General features: G+C 40.7%; 1 protein-coding gene across 1 annotated transcript in view; it reads right to left on the bottom strand.

Annotated features, from left to right (window-relative positions):
- The window catches only part of akap11 (A kinase (PRKA) anchor protein 11), a 64,653-nt gene extending 53,015 nt beyond the window's left edge, over positions 1-11,638 (bottom strand). Inside the window, 4 exon segments of the mRNA XM_080204141.1 lie at positions 819-875; positions 3,599-3,709; positions 11,544-11,617; positions 11,620-11,638. Coding sequence (XP_080060267.1) covers positions 819-875; positions 3,599-3,709; positions 11,544-11,617; positions 11,620-11,638 — 261 coding nt within the window.
- Positions 11,639-19,181: the final 7,543 nt, after the last annotated feature.

The raw sequence follows: 19,181 nt of genomic DNA, 5'->3' as shown, positions 1-19,181 counted from the left end.
TTTCCAGTTAGGGCAATCAACCATCTTCACAAAACTTCACTTATAAAAATAATTCTCTGTCCTGACAGTAGCCATCATAATTAAATCCCAAAACCTTTCCAACAGACTCAGAAATACAGAAGTTTGTATATTTAATGCATTCACTTAGGAAGATCTTGGTGTTAATTATTCAACAAATAGAAAGGTTTTGTCTCCACTGAGTTAGTTAGAAGGGCTGGGTATGCAGCTGTGAGCTCATCTTACCGAGTCAAGATGGTGGGTTACTTGGAGGCGAACCACCAGGTGGTGGTGTTCCCATATCTGGAACTATGAAAAATTGCCTAGGTATCTTCTGTTCACAAAAAAGACAAATCCAACCCAGCCACCTAGCAACCAGTCAACTCTTGACCATAAGTTATTCAGCTGATGTACAGAATCCGTCCTGGACATCATTAGCAATACCTCTCCAGGATCTTGAGGTGGCGTCAGTGTGCTGTAACTTTATATTAAGTACAAGCTGGCAACTGTAATGACTCTATTTTCCTGCACCGTCTTCTTGTCCACTTTCAATATACCTTGAATTTTGAAATGATTAACTTTCTCATTTCTGCTAGCTTTTCCCAAACACAAATGTGTGTCCCTAGCTATTTAGGACCGAATAATCCAATGTATGTGGAGAAGTTTGAATCTGGTGCACATTGCCTAAATGGAGGTGGCACTTACCCAAAAACAAGAAACAGCAAAAACAGTTTCACTTGTTGAAGAGACTGACAACACCACACGGTTTTAGTTACAGTGCATGAGTGTTCTTGTTTTTATACACTCTGAGGTGACAATACCTGCTTCTCAATAGAATTGGCATCTTCAGTTGAACTGGAAAACCCCACGAAAACGACCTGTGGAACCACAGAAAGGATTATTTAGGGGGGTTTTCACAGTAACTTCATTGCAGTGTTAATGTAAGCTTACTTCTAACGCTAATAAATAAACTTAAAAACACTATTAATCAGGCTTCAACATAAAATCCAGGCAGTACTGAGTGAGTGCTGCACCACCAGAAGTGCCACCTTTCTTAAACTAAGTATGTCACTTGAAATAAAAGCAAAAAAGAAAGCAGTCAGATTCTCCCAGGGTCCTGACTAACATTTACCCTTCACCCTTTACTATTAACATAGATTATCTTTTCACTTATCCTGATGTTGTTTGGCTGCATGCAAGTTGGCTGTTGTGATTCTTTATCTCACAATTACTTTAAAAGTAGTTCAATAGCTGAAACATCCTGCGACCATAGTATACAGTCACAAACACATTATTTCGTAGGGAAGTCTTGTGGCACTGTGGCTATCAACTCTGCTTCTGAGCCAGAAAGTCTGTGTTTCGAGTCGCAACCCAGGACCTGATGGCCAAAGGAGGTTTGTTTATAATGCGGCCAAATAGGTGGAGTATCAACCTATAAAATTGCTCTAATACATGCCAATGGCAGGCAGTAAGAGTGAGACTCCTGGTTAGCCAAGATTGATGTGGAGTACTATAAGCTTCTGCTGACAGGCTAGCAATCTGTCCCATGAAAACAACTCACTTCAGGAACAGATGAAAGTATGCCTTGTGCACCACTGGGTGTGGGAAGAGAAACAACAACAACAAAATTATTTCCTCATAACTTCAGGCGAACTGGTTCATACAGAACCAATAGGCGTACCTCAAGAAATGCAACATTGACATCAACATCTGGGTAGATTCCCAGCTTGGATCACAGTCTGTTTAGAGTCTACATGTTCACCCGGTCTCTGCATGGGTTTTTTTCAGGTGCTCCGGTTTCCTCCCACAGTCTGAAGGACATGTAGGTTAGGTGCACTGGCCATGCTAAATTCTCCCTCAGTGTACCTGAACAGGTGCCAACGTGTGGCAACTAGGGGAATTTTACAGCAAGTTCATTGCAATGTTAATGGAAGCCTACTTGTGACACTAATAAACTAAAGTGTGATCTTTAGCAGCCTCTGCTGGTGATCCTCTGTCACTGCAAATAAGTGAGATTCAATTGTTCCCTTCATTTTATTAGCAGCCTGGTGGTGACCTCCGTTCTCTCCAATTGTGATTTTTAACAGTAATACCCCAAAGGATTATAACTAGCTAAGAATAAAATTCCTTTGTATAATTAAATATTTTATATAACAACATTCTTTGGCCTTCATTTCTCAATCTTCAATATATCTTCCTGCCTAATAAATCAGTAAGTGTTATAAATCTAATCAATGATCTTCATCTTTTCAAATTCAATCATTCCAGCTGCAAACAAAGTGCACGAGGTCAGGGGTCAAAACAATTCACTTCCAAGGAATTAATTTCAACAATGCACAAGAACATTTGATTTTACAAGTCAGTATTATTCGATTGAATAAAAGCAAAATACTGTGGGTTAGAAAATGCTGGAAAATCTCAGCAAGTCTGACAGTATCTGTGGGGAGACAATAGAGCCAACATTTCAATTCTGGATGACCCTTTGACAAAGATTTGATTGAATTTGTTCCATAGCACAGCTGAGGACAATATATCTTCCCTGAGTTTCGGTGACCAGTAGTGGCTACAGTTCTCCAGAGAGGATCTGATCAAGACTTTCTCTGTACAAAACTTTCTTTCTTCTGAATACGAATAAATGATTTAGCAAAACAAAATGGCCCAAGGCACTTCACAGCAGCATTCTAAAACAAAGTCGAACACTGAGAATCACAAGGAAATTACATTAGACGACAAAAAGCTTAGTTTAAAAGTAGGTGTTGGGAAGCATCTCGAGTAGTGTGCTTTGATCTTATTTAAGGAATTATATAATTGTTTTGGAAGCAGTTCAGAGAAGGTTCACTCGACAGATACTTGGGATGGGGGATAGGAATTATCTTCCAAGGAAAGGTTGGATATGCCAGACCTGCATCCATTGGAGTTTAGAAGATTGAGAGATGATCTTAGTGAAACATACAAGATGTTTTCCCTGTGGGAACTAGGGACTGAGTTTAAAAATAAGAGGTAACCCATTTAAGATAGGGATGCAGATAGTCGGCACTCTTGCTATTGCTGAATAAGCTTCCCACAACGCTGAACTACTGATCAGATTCGGGACATATTTTTTTCCTTAACCCAAGTTAATGCACCACCATATGATACTGTTAGTTCATCGTGTGGATTTAATATTTTTGTTGCTTACAAATTCTCAAAGAATAATCAATTCTTATTTAGTAAATTATTGTCCTGTTCCCTCCCACACTCCAAAGATGTGTAGGTTAGGTGGATTGGCCGTGCTAAATTTACCCTTAGTGTCAGGGGGATTATCAAGGCAAATATGTGGATCATCAGGGTAAATACATGGAGTTATGGGGATAGGGCCTGGGTGGGATTGTTGTCAGTGCAGAATCAATGGGCCAAATGGCCTCCTCCTGCAGTGGAGGAATTCTATGATTCTATGATCTGAGAAGTAAATGGGTTTACACAGTGAGTATGCATTACTTCCTCCATTTATAAAGCATAAACACTCTGCACAAAGTAACACACAATATACTGCAGTTTGTGTGCTTCTAGGTATAACCCCAAAATACACAGACCTGTAAAGCTCAACATACTTGGCACATACCTCCATTGGATTGTCATCTCCATTCCAATGCTGGCTGAGTGTAACATTACACAATTGTCTTGTGCTCTGCAATAAGGTCCTCATTGAAAATTGTTGTTGGCAGCTCAGCATCTAGACAAACAGCAAAGTAACAATCCTCAGTTTCTCTCGAAAATACTAAGAAAAAACGGCATTCAAAGAAATGATTCAGAGATTGCTGCTTCAGAGGAAGGGGAAGAAAACAGAATTAGGAAAGTACTTGAATTTTGCGGGAAGTATTGGTTCCCTTTTTGGGTCACAAGGTTCAGATTGTTCAACACATTTATGACAACAGTTTAACTGCAGATGGGAAAAAGAAACATTGAAAAGGACTGTACAAAGCTGAATTACCTAATGAAATTTTGACTGGTGCTTTTTGACCATCTAATTGAATAGATGCAGCCTATACATTGTGCCAGAAACAAGACCAGGTAACAAGAACCAATCATTAGATTGGTTCCACTGGTCGGCGCAACATCGAGGGCCGAAGGGCCTGTACTGCACTGTAATGTTCTATGTTCTAAGCGTGATTAATGAAATTACATCAAAATTCCTGGCTGAAGCCATGTGATGCTCCTTAAATTGTAACAATTACAAGTCCCCAAGTGCCTTTATTTCTTATCCAAAACAGAGAGAGCAGCAGAGCAGCTCAGCTTGGATCATTTACCAATTTTAAGTAGTATCACATAAGAGCTAAAGGACCTATCTCCCATCTAGGCAGAGAAATCGCTTTTAGCAAACTAAGGAAATTAACACAAGAAGGCTATGGCAGGTGAGGACCTAGAAACTATTATCAATAAAAAAGATAGTGTTGGGCAAGCCAATAGAGCTAAAGGTATATAAGTCTCCTGGCCATGATGGAATGTATCCTAGGATACTAAAAGAGATGGCAGGGGAAAATAGCAAATGCACTAGTGGTAATTTACCAAAATTCGCTGGACTCTGGTGTGGTTCCTGCAGATTGGAAAACAACAAATGTGACGCCACTGTTTAAAAAAAAGGTGGACAAAAGGCAGGTAACTATAGGCCAGTTAGCTTAACTTCTGTAGTAGGGAAAATGCTTGAATCTATCAAAGAAAAAATAGCAAGACATCTGGGTATAATTTGTCCCATTGGGAAGATGCAGCATGGGTTCATGAAGGCAAGGTCACGTTTGACTAATTTGGTGGAATTTTGGAGAACATTATATGCACAGTGGACAATGGGGAACTTGTGGATGTGATGTATCTGGATTTCTAGAAGGCATTTGACAAGGTGCCGGACGAAAGGCTGCTGCATAAGATAAAGGTACACAATGTTACTGGTAATGTATTATCATGGATAGAGGATTGGTTAACAGAAAGCAAAGAGTGGGGGTAAATGGGTGTTTTTCTGGTTGGCGATCAGTAACTAGTGTTGTGCCTCAGGGAAGTGTGGGGACAGCAACTGTTTCCTATTTACATAGATGATTTGGAGTTGGCAACCAAGTGTCATGTGTCAAAATTCACTAAGATGAGTGGTAGAGCAAAGTGTACAGAGGATACCGAAAGTCTGCAAAGGGATATAGATAGTCTAAGTGAGTGGGCAAGGGTCTAGCAGATGGGGTACAATGTTGTTAAATGTGAGGTCATACATTTGGTAGGAATAACAGCAAAATGGTCTATTATTTAAATGGTAAAAAAATTACAACATGCTGTTTTGCAGAGGGACCTGGGTGACCTTGTGCATGAATCACAAAAAATTGGTTTGCAGGTGCAGCAGATAATTAAGAAGGCAAATGGAATGTTGCCCTACATTGTTAGAGGGATGGAGTTTAAATATAGCGAGGTTATGTTACAGCTGTGTAACGTGCTGGTGAGGCCATACCTGGAGTACTGTGTACAGTTTTGGTTTCCTTACTTGAGAAAGATTATATTGACACTAGAGGGGATGCAGGAGAGGTTCACTGGGTTGATGCCAGAGTTGAGAGGGTTGGCTTATGAAGAGAGACTGAGTAGACTGGGACCATGCTCATTGGAATTCAGAAGAATGAAGGGAAATTTTCTAGAAACGTAGAAGATTATGAAGGAAATAGATAAGATAGAAGCAGGGAAGTTGTTTTCACTGGCAGGTGAAACTAGAACGAAGGGGCATGACCTCAAAATAAGGGGGAGCAGATTTAGTTCTGAGTTGAGGAGGAACTTCTTCACCCAAAGGGTTGTGAATCTGTGGAATTCCCTGCCCTGTAAAGCAATTGAACCTATCACAATGCTTTTAAGGCAAGGATAGATAATTCCTTTACTACTCAAAGTTTAAGTGTTATGATGAGCAGGCGGGTAAGTGGAGCTGATTCCACGAGAAGATCAGCCATGATTTTACTGAATGGTGGAGCAGGTTGGAGGGGCCAGAGGCTACTCCTGCTCCTAGTTCTTATGTTCTTAAATCACTGTTCAAAGACGGATTCCAGCTGGAATTCTCAGGCCATTCATACCCCGTCACCACTGCCAGTGAGAACAGAGAATCTGATGCTCAGCCAAAACTCCATTCACTGCAGGAGGACTGGAAAATCCCAGCTGCAGGCAAGGTCAGAGAATCCGGCCCTCCACGTCTCGAAAAATTGAAGTGTGCCGATGTGCTGTTTTTAATATTTATTTTTATTCATTCAAGCGATGCGGCTATCACTGGCTATGCCAACATTTATTGCCCATCTTGCCCTCAAGAAGGTGGTGAGCTGCCTTCCTGAACCACTGCCATCCCTGTAGCGTAGGTACACCCACAGTGCTGCTAGAGAGGGAGCACCAGAATTTTGACCCAGCGACAGTGAAGGGATGGCGATATAATTCCAAGTCAGGATGGTGAGTGACTTGGAGGGGAACCTCAGGTATCTGCTGTTCTTGTCCTTCTAAAAGATTCTAAAAGATGGAGAAAGCTAGCACGAGGGGACATAGCTTTAAATTAAGGGGTGGTAGTTATAGGACGGATGTCAGAGGTAGGTTCTTTACCCAGAGGGTGGTGGGGGAATGGAATGCCCTGCCTGCTGCAGTTGTAGATGCGCCTAGTTTGGGGGCGTTTAAGAGGTCCATGGATAGGTTTATGGATGGAAAGGAATTGGTTTAGGTTAGAGGGTCATTGCTTTTCTCTCAATTGGTCGGTGCAACATCATGGGCCGAAGGGCCTGCTCTATGTTCTAGATTTAGTGGTCATGAGCTTGGAAGATGCTGCTTAAGGACCCATGGTGAGTTCCTGCAGTGCATCTTATAAACAGTACACATGGCTGGCAATGTCTGTTGATGGTGGAGGGAGTGAATGTTTGTGGATGTGGTGCTGATCAAGCAGACTGCTTTGTTCTGGATGGTATTGAGCTTTGAGAGTGTTGGAGCTGCACTCATCCAGGGAAGTGGAGAGTATTTAATCACATTTCTGACTTGTGCCTTGTAGATTGTGAACAGGCTTTGTGGAGTCATTAGGTGATTACTTGTCGCAAGATTCAGAGCCTCTGACCTGCTCTTGCAATTCAGTTTCTGGTCAATGGTAACTCCCAAGATGTTGATAGATTAACAGATCCCCTCTCACTGCCCAGCTATTTGTTAATTAGTGTTTCACTTATGAAATACAATGTATTACAGAAACCACTGATTTTATGTGGCTTCATTTCTATTACTTAGTGCTTTGGATTACAGTCCTTTTTGTGACTTAGATTCTGAAATTCCACTTGTGAAAACTGACACAGATTATTAAAATTTATTTATTGGAGGGTCACATGGTGTAAGTGCGAGGGTGGCTGTGCTTTTGCAAGCTCTGGTATTAATCATCTTTTAATCCTCTTTATACTGATACATAACCCATAATTATTTGATCCTGATGTGTATAATCTGTGCTATCCTTGTTAAAACTTTAGCACTGGGGAGCCGAGTTAAATCAAGAAAATCTTTGTTTGATTGAGGTGCTGGAGATGGCTGGGGTGAAGCCCAGTTCTCAATGGCAGTTTCAATGTTGTGTGGGCCTACACTGTGCAATGCTGCAGATATTAAAATGATGGTTGCCATAATGAGTGAAGTTGTGGATGATGGTCTCAGCTCCCCATATTGGTGCTCACATTGATGAACTGTGAGATCCTAAAGAGAATAAATGGAGCAAAGAAGAGAATCCTGTCCACTGACAGGGCTCAATGGAGGCTCACCTTGAGAACTTGGAACATCCTGGTTGGCTCAGGGAGACAGGTCAGAGAAGGACTATCCATGCATTTGGTCTCCTGAAGGGAGATGGGGATAATTCACAGTGAATTTGAGAACTGGCGGCTATGCTTGCACGATCTCGATTTGAAGGCTGGGTGTCGAGTTTGACGAAGTACATTCTTTGAGGCTAGGGTGTTGGTTGAAGACTCCGACCACTGGTCTTACGCTGTCTTGACTTTGGTGTTTGTTGAGAAGGGATGGAGGCCACCATACACCATGGGTCTTCACTACACACCAGGGCTGATGTTTCTCTTTACCAGGGCTTTGGGGTGACGAGATGGTGCAGATGCTTCAGTGAGACCCTGGATGGACTCTGTTGCTCAATGATCTTGTCATAGCCTTTGTCTTTTCAAACTCCCTGGATATTATTCTGCAGTTCATTACTACTCCTGAACTTTATCCCGTGATCACGCATCTGATTTTGTGTTACTACCATTTATCTTGACGAGGGTATATGATATGTGAGCACAGAGGCATTGGCGGCCTGTTATTCTGTGAAGATCAGGATTGTTCATTTTTCTTTGTGATGGTATTCATCCACTGATGTGCTCTGACAGTGGAATGAAGGAGACCTCAGCTTAATTTTGTGCATTTCCTTCTTTCAATTGGGGAACATGCTGAGTTGGTCATGTGGTATTTATCTGGTGTTAATGAGCGGGACAGCCCCAGTGGTGACAGGCAGGACAGGGGTAATGTTAACAGGTGGAGAAAAGAACCGTGGTCCAGTAAGAATAAAAGAGGATGCAACAATGGAATATGGTCTGATATTCCCCCCACCTTCATATGATAACATGGAAACTACCTTTTCACTTCCTCTGGTTTAGTGGTTAACAAACAATTTCCATTGGTAAAATAGGAACAAAAACACAGACCACAGAAGACGAAGCAAGAACCAAGAGGTATAAAATCTCCAAACTCTATAGTAGGCAAAAACCTGCCCCACAATCCATCCGGTTGCACAGGAGTCTTATTTTGCACATTCCACATCACTGGGGAAGGAAAGGATTACTTCAAGTACTGTACCTTTAAGAAATGTATTGAATGTTATGTTTCAGGTGAAGGTTGTGGTGTTTAGACTTGAGAAGTGTTTAAACAATGCTGAATTGTCTAAAGCTGACAGCCCACCTGCTGATACTGCGGAAGGATAATTGCTCCTAATTATTGGAGTATTTATTTTAATCTGTGCTAATGCATTTTTGTTATTAAGAATTGTCCCTTGGGATTTCAGAGTATGGTTTAATTACATATTCCTATCGCTGTGTTTGCAGGGAGAAAAAGCAGGCAGCTGCTGTTTTAATTTGAAATTTCTTTCCCCCTCTCCCTCTCTCTGGAAATTGAAGTCTGGGGACTTGCTATAAAATAGGTGTCTCTCTCCACAGGTCTACAAAAGACAAGAGATATTTTCCTCCTCTCTCTCACTGGAGTTCTGCTGTGTGAAGACAAATATTCTTCGGGAGGCTGCTGTCTGAGAGTCAGAAAATGGGTCTCTCTCTCTCTCTCTCTGTACCTCTGTCTAGATGGATTAAAAGGCTGGAGGACTGGGAGTACATGTAAGCCTGTGTATCTTGCTAACTAATTCTGAAAAGTAGTTTACGTCTATGTGGATTTTGCTTAAATTGGAACAAATAGAAATAGCTAGCAGTTAAGAACTTTGTCATGTTTAAGTACTTCAATGGATAAAAGTTACACACTACTTAACCGTGTTGTAAAATAAAGTTTGTTTTAATAAAAACTTCCGAGTGGTTCAATAGAATCACAGCAGGAGTGAAACACCTTATGCTCACACTAACGTCCAAATCAAAAATAGTTGAAGTCTAGGCTAATTTCATAAGATATCTTGGAGTTTTTGAACTGAGTTTCCACCCCTTTCAATGTACACCATTCAAGTAATAATCTGCCTTCCTACTATTGCTAATGAAGTAGATAACTTCACATTGATTCACATTATACTGCATATACCCTCCCACTCAGTCTGTCCAAAGCATGCTGAAACATCTCTGCATCCTCCCCACAGCTCACCCTCCCACTCAACTTTGTAACATTGGCAAATTTGGAGATTATATATTTAGTTCCCTCTTCCAAATCATTAATATATAACGTGCACAACTGGGGTCTGAGCACAGATCCTTGTGGTACCCCATTAGTCACTGCCTGTCGATTGGAAAATGATCCATTTATGCCAACTCTTTGTTTCTTATCTGCTAACCAACTTTCTATCCATCTCAAGATGCTACCTGCAATCCCATGCACTTTAACTTTACATAGTAGTCTGCTATTGTGAGACCTTGTTGAAAGGCTTCTCAAAGTCTAAATAAACCACATTCACCACTTCTCCTTGGTCAACTCTACTAGTTACATCCTTAAAGAATTCCAATAGTTTCATTAAGCATGATTTCCCCATTGTAAATCCATGTTGCCTTTGTCTGATTATACCACTGCTTTCCAAATGCTGTGCTATGAAATCCTTGACAATGGACTCTGAAACTTCCCCAGTATTGTGGAGATTTAAAATGGGGCAGCAGCTATAAAAGGTAAATCAATCATCTGACACTATTTTAATATAGTCTGGGAATTGAGGGTTAAAGCTATTGTGAGCAGTGCTAAGCAAACAGTCAAGACAAAGAAATCCTAAAGGGGTCGGTGTAAAATACTGGACAGGGTTCATCACGAAAAGTAGAACGGAAGCTTTGTTTAACAGTGTCATTTGGAAAACCTGGTCTGGATTTTGGAATGCACACTGCCAAAGGGAAGCTTCATTATAGAATCATAGAATCTTACAGTGCACAAGGAGGCCATTCAGCCTATCGAGTCTGCACCAACAACAATCCCAAATTGAACCAAAATCCCATTCTGAAATCTTCCCATCCAGTTCTAACATCAACTGGGCTCATAACACCATTCCTTCACTCTCATTGGATCAAAACACTGGAATTGCCTTCCTAACAGCACTGTTTGGGTACCTACATCACTGGGACTGCAGCAGTTCAAGGCCACGGCTCACCATCACTTTCTCAAGAGTAAGGTGGAATGGGTAATAAATGCTGGCCTGGCCAGTGACACCCACATCCTGTAAATGAGTTTTAAAAACCAAATAAACCCAAAGTAAGATGCTAATACTTGAGAATCAGAAATGACCCACTAGAGTGTGAAATGTTATTGACAGAAAAACACACAGCTCAATGAAAAAAAATTGCATAGTTAACTCTAAACCGCACATGACGCTTGACATTTAATAAACTGCAAATAAGATCCCCATTGCAGCAACAAGGAAAATAACATATCCTTCGGAAGTGTTTACACAGAGGAGGAGGAAAGAGTAATGCTGGCAGCACCACAGTCAAATATTTCTTGAGATTGTCTAAATCAGCACTGTCGGTTATCTAGGACAATCTGAAGGTCACTTTAAGTTTATCACCAATGAGTAACTAATTCCTTGATATTTGTTTGCTTCCAACACCATCACTCAAAAATTCTTTTTTCTGCATTCAGGGATTTGAAGAATATATCAAATCATTCCACCTTTGCCCAGTTGATGTCTGATCTTGCATGTCACCATTATACACAAGGGGGTATGCTGAGGTTTTGCAATAAAGAGATGTGACAAAATAAAATGCAGTCCAAATCTTAAATGGTGCAAACAACCCATCACTTGATACATTATAGTTAAAGCCAATTCTAAAATCAGCAATTGTGTCACCCATATTGTAATTATTGAGTTGGCGTATAATAGTCACCTCTTTCTTCAAAGACAGTCTGGACTTGGAACCGCTACTTCCCAACCTGTTATCCATCATCAGATGACTGATGCGGACCTGACATCAATAATCATAGCAGAGACCACTGCAAACGAAGAACATAAACAAAGGAAAGGGTCATTTTTGGAAGGATGCAGATGTAGAAGAACTGGCAGAAAACAAAAAGGTGAAGTTCATCCCAAAAATGTCCAAGCTGAAAAAGGAACCAACTTTCAGCTGTTTTATTGATTTGGAGTGAGGAGCTGTCTCCATCACATTACACAGGTCTTCCTGGCACCTTTTTTAAGGGACGGTGAAAAAATGATACAAGCTGGGACAAGTCTAAAAATTTACACTTGTGACATATAGATGGCATTTAAAATTCTGAAGCTGTAAACTAGCTTTGGACTATCTTTGCTGCAACAAAAAAGCTAGACATTGATATACCCATTAATTAGAACCTTTAGTTAACCGAGAAGGTTAACTTCTTGCTGCAACTGTACAGGGCACTGGTGAGGCCGCAGCTGGAGTACTGTGTGCAGTTTTGGTCGCCGCACTTGCGCAAGGATATTTTGGCCTTGGAGGGAGTGCAGAGGAGGTTCACTAGGCTGATACCGGAGATAAGGGGGTTGAGCTATGAAGAGAGGCTGAATAGACTGGGCTTGTACTCATTAAGAGTTTAGAAGGATGAGGGGGGGATCTTATTGAGACGTTTAAGATGATGAAAGGGATGGATAGGGTAGAGGTGGAGAGGTTCTTCCCGCTCAGAAAGGACAGCAGGATTAGAGGGCACAGCCTCAAGATAAGGGGGGTCAGTTTAGAACAGAGTTGAGGAGGAACTTCTTCACTCAAAGGGTGGTGAATCTCTGGAATTCTCTGCCCGTTGAAGTGGTGGAGGCTACCTCGCTAAATATATTTAAGACGCAGGTAGATAGGTTTTTGGTAGGCAAGGGGATTAAGGGTTATGGGGAGAAAGCGGGAAAGTGGAACTGAGCCACTTCAGATCAGCCATGATCTTTTTGAATGGCGGGGCAGGTTCGAAGGGCTAGATGGCCTACTCCTGCTCCTATTTCTTATGTTCAGAAATTAAACACTACCGAAATGTAATGAAGATGTTTTATTTTTGGCTTAAGTTTTAAGAAAACTATTTTAAAGAATTGTCTTAAAATATAAACCACACGAAATATACAAGTGCAAGGATCCTTAAACCTCTGGAGCCTGGGTTTGAATCCAACCCAAAACAGTCAAGAACAGTCAAGAGAGGGAGAATGTAAATAAACTTAAGTAATCCCAACCCAGCCCCTCAGTGGTACACTTTCATAGAAGTACCACCTGCAACCTAAAGGGGAATCTCATTCAGTGAGACCTGGGTTGCTTTGGGTAACAGAAATGTTCTGTTATTCATTCATTTTCTGAAGAATTCACGAATGAACACCACTGTTGCAACTGTCCCTACTCTGGATCAGATTAATACAGCCTTGGTGTGTGCTTTTCTGAGCTTAATCCTTCCTTACCAAACTATCTGGGTTCTACACCAGAATAAATCCAACAGATGAAAAAATGTCCTTAATCGCAAGAATTTTTCAAAGTTAAATTGAATATCAGTGGAGCATAAAGAGCACAATACTTTGGATAGAACCTTGAACTGCAACCATTTTATGACTGATGCGCACATGTACAGAAACTACGGAACTGAGAGTGAGAAAAGCAGCTGGGATTCACCTAGCTGAATTTCCACCCACAATAGCCACATGCCAAATAAGGAAATTGTTGACAAATCATAACCAATGTCTGTAAATTAGTCTATAATTCATACGAGGCAAAGAAAATCCCTGTAGTGGACAGCTTTGGAAACTTAATTTCTGAAATCACCTGTTCCTCCTAAGCATGCCAAATTTACCATTATGTTTCAAATTACTTACATACTGTATCCCAGCATTTATGTAATGCCTTTTGGACATTTACATAAAGTTTCCTCAGACACGTTATCAAACAAAATTTGATGCCTAACCACACAAGAACATATAAACAAACAGTTGATCACAAAGGGAGAATTTAAGGAACATATTAATGGGCTTGGATTACGTAAGCTTATTTACATTCTCCCTCTCTTGACTGTTTTGGGTTGGATTCAAACCCAGGATCCAGAGGTTTAAGGATCCTTGCACTTGTATATTTCATGTGGTTCATATTTTAAGACAATTTTTTAAAATAGTTTTCTTAAAACTTAAGCCAAAAATAAAACATCTTCATTACAGTTCGATAGTGTTTAATTTCTGAAGTTAACCTTCTCGGTTAACTAAACATTCTAATTAATGGGTGTATCAGTGTCTAGCTTTTTTGCTGCAGTAAGAAGGTCCAATGTTAGTTTACAGCTTCAGAATTGAAATGCCAATGCTTAGGGCCTTCTGAAAGCACAGTCACCAATAGTGAAACGAGGAAGGTTAGCGAGACACAAGAGACCGGAATTGGAGGAGCAGAGGGGTTGCAGAACTAGCAAAGGTTGGAGATAGGAAAGGTTGACACCACAAAGGATTTGGAAAACAAAAACGAGAATTTCAAAAATTGAAGCATTCCAAATGCTAGTTCGCAGAAAGAGGGACGGATGGGACTTGGTGTGAGTGACGTTAAAGGAAACCGTTTTGGATGAGGAGAAAGTGGAAAGAATTCCAAAATATCTTTTTGTAGGAAACTTAATTTGCATTTGAATGACCCAATACTATAGGGAGCCTCGTTAATAGATTGACCATTCTCTCACTGATATGATTCCACAGATTAGTTTTAGATTTACTGAGGTACTGGGGCCCTTGGAATCCATTGTAATAGACAAAATGAAATAACTTGGCATGTTGCATACTCTAGACCCTTTGAAATCCTGAAAAATATCATATCACCTCAACCTTCTCTTTTCGTAATTCAATCCCACCACCCCCTCAATCATTTGGATAGCTGTCTTTTCATTTCAATAGCTGCAGTATCCTTTTTTTAAACTGTGGGGACCCAAAGGTGTACACAGTGACTTACGAGGTAGCATTATTACCTCGCTATTTCAGCTCCATTTTGACCTGTTAATACATTCCATCAACTGACTTGATCTATTCACTGCCACTGAGCATTGTTGCAATCATTTCAATTTATTGTTTGTCAGAACCATCAAATTTGCCTTTTTTTTAAATGGTTATTGCTGCCATGGACAGATTCTTGTTGAATGGCAGGGCAGGCTCGAAGGGCTAGATGACCTACTCCTGCTCCTATTTCTTGTGTTCTTATGACAGCATTTATTGTCCATTCAATTATAAAACTGAGTGGCTTGCTGTGGATCTGGAGTACATTATAGCCCAGACCAGGTGAACACAGAAGATTTCCTTTCTTTCGTGAAAATAAGGAGTGTAAAAGGATGCAGGAAAATGGGATGACATTTTATCTAAAGAACTGACACAAGCACAGATTTAATGGGCCAAGTATCATCATCTTCTGCAATTTCAGTGAAGCTATCCGGGCACAAGTGAACTAGATGAGTTTTTACAACCTGATCGCCATGATTTATACCAGATTGATCTCATTTATTGAATTTAAATTCCCCAATTTCCACAGTGGGGTTTGGACTTTGGTGTCTAGATCTTTTATTTAGGGTTACTAGTCCAGTAACATCCACAATACTGCTCGTTCTCATAGAATCCCTACAGTGCAGAAGGAGGCCACTCAGTCCATCCAGTCTGTACTAACCATAATGCCACCTAGGCCCTATTCCCATAATCCCACATGTTTACTCCACTAATCCCCCTGATGCTAAGGAGCAACTTAGCATGGCCAATCAACCTAACCCGCACATCTTTGGATTGTGGGAGGAAACTGGAGCACCCGAAGGAAACCCACGCAGACATGAGGAGAATGTGCAAACTCCACACAGACAGTGACTCGAGATCGGAATTGAATCCAGGTCTCCGGCACGGTGAGGCAGCAGTGCTAACAACTGTCCACTGTGCAGTTCTCTCTGTGCCAGCCCAGACTAACACATGAATGATTTGATATTGTTCCAAACTGAACTTCATCAGCTCAATTTATAAGTCTATTTAAATATATGCACACATTTCTCATTGTGAGTTCCCAGCTTATCAATACAGTACTGCAATATTACATGGGGTATCTATCAGGATCTGTAAGAAATAAGATGTGTCTTCAGAATGGGAGCAGAATGGTGAGGTGGTCACAGGTTAAGTCAGTATTTCAATGTATCAGCAACTCTAGTCACAAGTTCTGTATCTTTTCAACGTGGTTACCTGGATAGATCAGGGAGCTTGTTTTGTACTGCCATCACCCCAAGAAACTTCAGGGCAGTTAGTCCAAGAGAGTGGTCACAATTACAGTCGCTGATGCTCAGTGTTGCTGATAGTGAACAAATAGCAATTTATTTTAAAACTAGGAATTAAATCCCATCAAATTTATACCTTGCATTTCCCATTCATTGAGGATATATCATGTACTGAGATCTGTTTGAGATATTTGACATGCCCCTATTGAAAAACTTTATTTCTCTGTGCATTCCTTCTTTACAAAGCTATGTTTCCTACTGCCTTTTGTATCAGTTTTGGAGCAACTTTTTACACAGCATTGTAATTACACTTTTCTGCTGTAATCTTAGTGTCTCAGAACTCTGCAGTAGAGGATTTCCTACGCTCCTACCAATACTCTTTTTCCCTACCCCTTTTTTTTCCCCACGTAGCTCCGCTTTATATGGGTGTTTGCTAACCACATCAAATATTCCATGTTGCAAGTCTATATTCTCACCACATTCTGGATGAAAATGATTCTTTTGAATTTTCTGTTGGATTTATTTGCAATTATCTTATCACTATGGACCCCTTCCTGACTCCCCCTCTCCTCCCCTCTCTCATTATTCGGCCCCTACCCTATCAAACCCCTTCATTGTTCAAATAACTGTATCAGGTCACATCCCAGCCATGATATTTCTAGAGTCTTCTCTTAGACTAGCCCATAAGTTGTTTCACTAAGTTGTTACTTAACTATAAATGAGAATATCATTTTGAAGTATCATAAAAATGGCATAATACACAGAGACTGAGTTCTGGTCTAAATTAGCTACGACGATGAATATCTGTAACATCTGTCATAATACATTACTTAACAGAATTTAGTCCTCAGGCTCAATGAGGACACACAGCTAAAACAACAGGCTCCTTTCATCTCCTCCAAATCCTCAGGAGGATTGTTTTGTTTCAAACAAGGACAGCCCTTCATATCCAAGTACATTATCTTTGGGAGAAAGGAAAAAATTACACCCAACAGGGTCAAGGAAGCAACACCACAATCTGTTTTCAATCGTACTGATTTCTTCACTTTGCCACTACAGTTGCAAACAGCATACAATTATTTCTACAAAGTCCCAACACAAAAGGGATCATTAGAATTACTTCAACCACATGCAATGTGAGATGAGTGAGGGATGCCGACTATGGGAATCAACGGAAGCTCATCTGGATTTGGAGTTTACAGAGAAAAGCTGGACAGATAATGAAACAAAATTTGACAGTGGGTCACATTAGAGCAGATGAAGAAAGCTTGATCAAAGCTGCAGGTTTTAAGAAATGCCTCACTGGAGGAAAGAGGGGGAAGAGGGGTGCAGGGAGGGCATTCCAGAAGTTAGGGCCCAGGCAGCTGGAAGCAAAGACAACATTATAGAGCAACTAAGATCAAAAACGTGAAAGGACCAAATTTGGAGAAGCGTAAATAACTTGTTGGATTGTAGTGTTGCATAACGTTCCAGAGGTAAAGAGGGAGGAAACTATGGAGGGATTTGAAAACAAAAATGAGACTTTAAAAGTTGAGGCTTTATTTAATTAATGCAAGTTTCAGAAAAGAGGATCCATACATTAGGCAATGTGCAACTCAGTTTGCACATTTCATGAAATGGTTTATTTTAGTATCTGAAAAACACACAAGTGTTTCTGCCCCGCAAAATATGACATTCAACTTGAATCATAGAATGGTAACAGCACAAGAAGTCATTCACCTGACATGTCAGTGCTAGCTCTCCAAAAGAGAAATTAATACAGTGCTAAATCCCTCGGCCTTCTCCCCATAACCCTGCACGTTCTTCCTGAAATGTGAAGAAAATCCAATTCCCTGTTAAAATGCTTCAACTGAATCCACCCCCAGCACACACTCAGGCTGTGCATTCGGTGTTATACTCAGAACAATTAAATAATTACAGCTATAATATCAATCAGATGTACAAATTTGATGATGCACCGCTCCATGTCAAATTCACATGGTGGGAGTCACAGTTAATGCCAAAACGAAATGTCTGAACTTTTCTTTCAATCATTTGATTGAACGTCTCTGGCAATAAAACGTCACCCTGAAGCCACAGCTGGAGTTATTTTCCTCTGCACAGTCACACTGTGGACACTGGGCAAAGACCCAAGCCTTCAAATTACAGAAATGTTAGCAAACGGAAATAGAGATGGTCTAATTTGAAATACTAGAGTATTAAATCCAATGAAATTTCCATACAAGGGGTCACTTAGGGTCACACTCAACAACCAATTGAACAATCATTCTCCTTAATACAGCTGCCATTTTATTCTCACAACAGGAACTGAGTCAGTGCCGCACACATTCATGACACGATGAGATTTACTGAACATCATTCTCAGCAAACAAATCATCATTTGCAAAGGATGCAACTTAGATAGTACTGACAGGGTGGAGTGAAGTGGGAGGAGGGAGAGGGGTGCGGGGCTACTCACCAGTTGTAAATAATGTGACGACATGGCTTTAGTTGTGGCTCTCGTCGTAGCACTCTCGTTTCTGAGGAGGTTGTGGGCTCAAGTCCCACTCCTGGGAGCTGAGTATAATTCTCGGCTCTCACTCCCAGTGAGGGAGCTCTGCACTGTCAAAGTCACTGCCTTTCAGGTGAGACATTAAACTGAGACCATGTCCAACCAAGTAAATTATCCTGTGACACTATTCAAAGAGCAGCAGGAGTGATCTCCTCAGTGTCCTGGCCAATATTTCTCTCCCACGTATGACTAAAACAGATTCACGACCAAGCTGTGTGGAGCAGCTTGTTGTAAGGAAACTGACTGCTGTCTTTCCTACATTATAGTGCCTTCAAAAGTACTTCATTGGCTGTAAAGAATACCGAGGTCATGGAAAGACACTGTAAGCCTCTTCTGAAAAGCAAAGTGAAATTGAAGTCTGAATGTAGTTAAAGATTTAATCTGTTCCAACCACGCTCAAACTCTACAGCGTTACTTTTTAAAATTAGATACATTATGATTGAAAAATACTTTTTCTTTCAAAGTAGTAAGTAGCAAATGACCAAGAAAATTTTGAAATCTCAAATCTATATAGAATCATAAAATGTCTACAGCACAGAAAGAGGCCCATTATATCTTTGCTGACTGAAAAACGGGCCACTCAGCCTAATCTCACTTCCCAGCATCTGGTCCATAACTCTGGAGGTTACAGTGCTTGAGGTGAATATCCAGACACCTGAGGTGAGGGTGTCTGCCTTGACTACCCTTTCAGGCAGCGAGTTCCAGATCCTCACAACCCTCTGGCTGAAAAAGAAAAATCCTCATCTCCCCTCTAAACATTCTGCCAATCATTTTA

This window comes from Carcharhinus amblyrhynchos, chromosome 15 (assembly GCF_965287045.1).
Source record: "Carcharhinus amblyrhynchos chromosome 15, sCarAmb.v2.hapA, whole genome shotgun sequence".
Lineage (NCBI taxonomy): Eukaryota > Metazoa > Chordata > Chondrichthyes > Carcharhiniformes > Carcharhinidae > Carcharhinus > Carcharhinus amblyrhynchos.
Note: the sequence above shows the minus strand (reverse complement) of the source record. Positions and strands in the feature narration are given on the sequence as shown.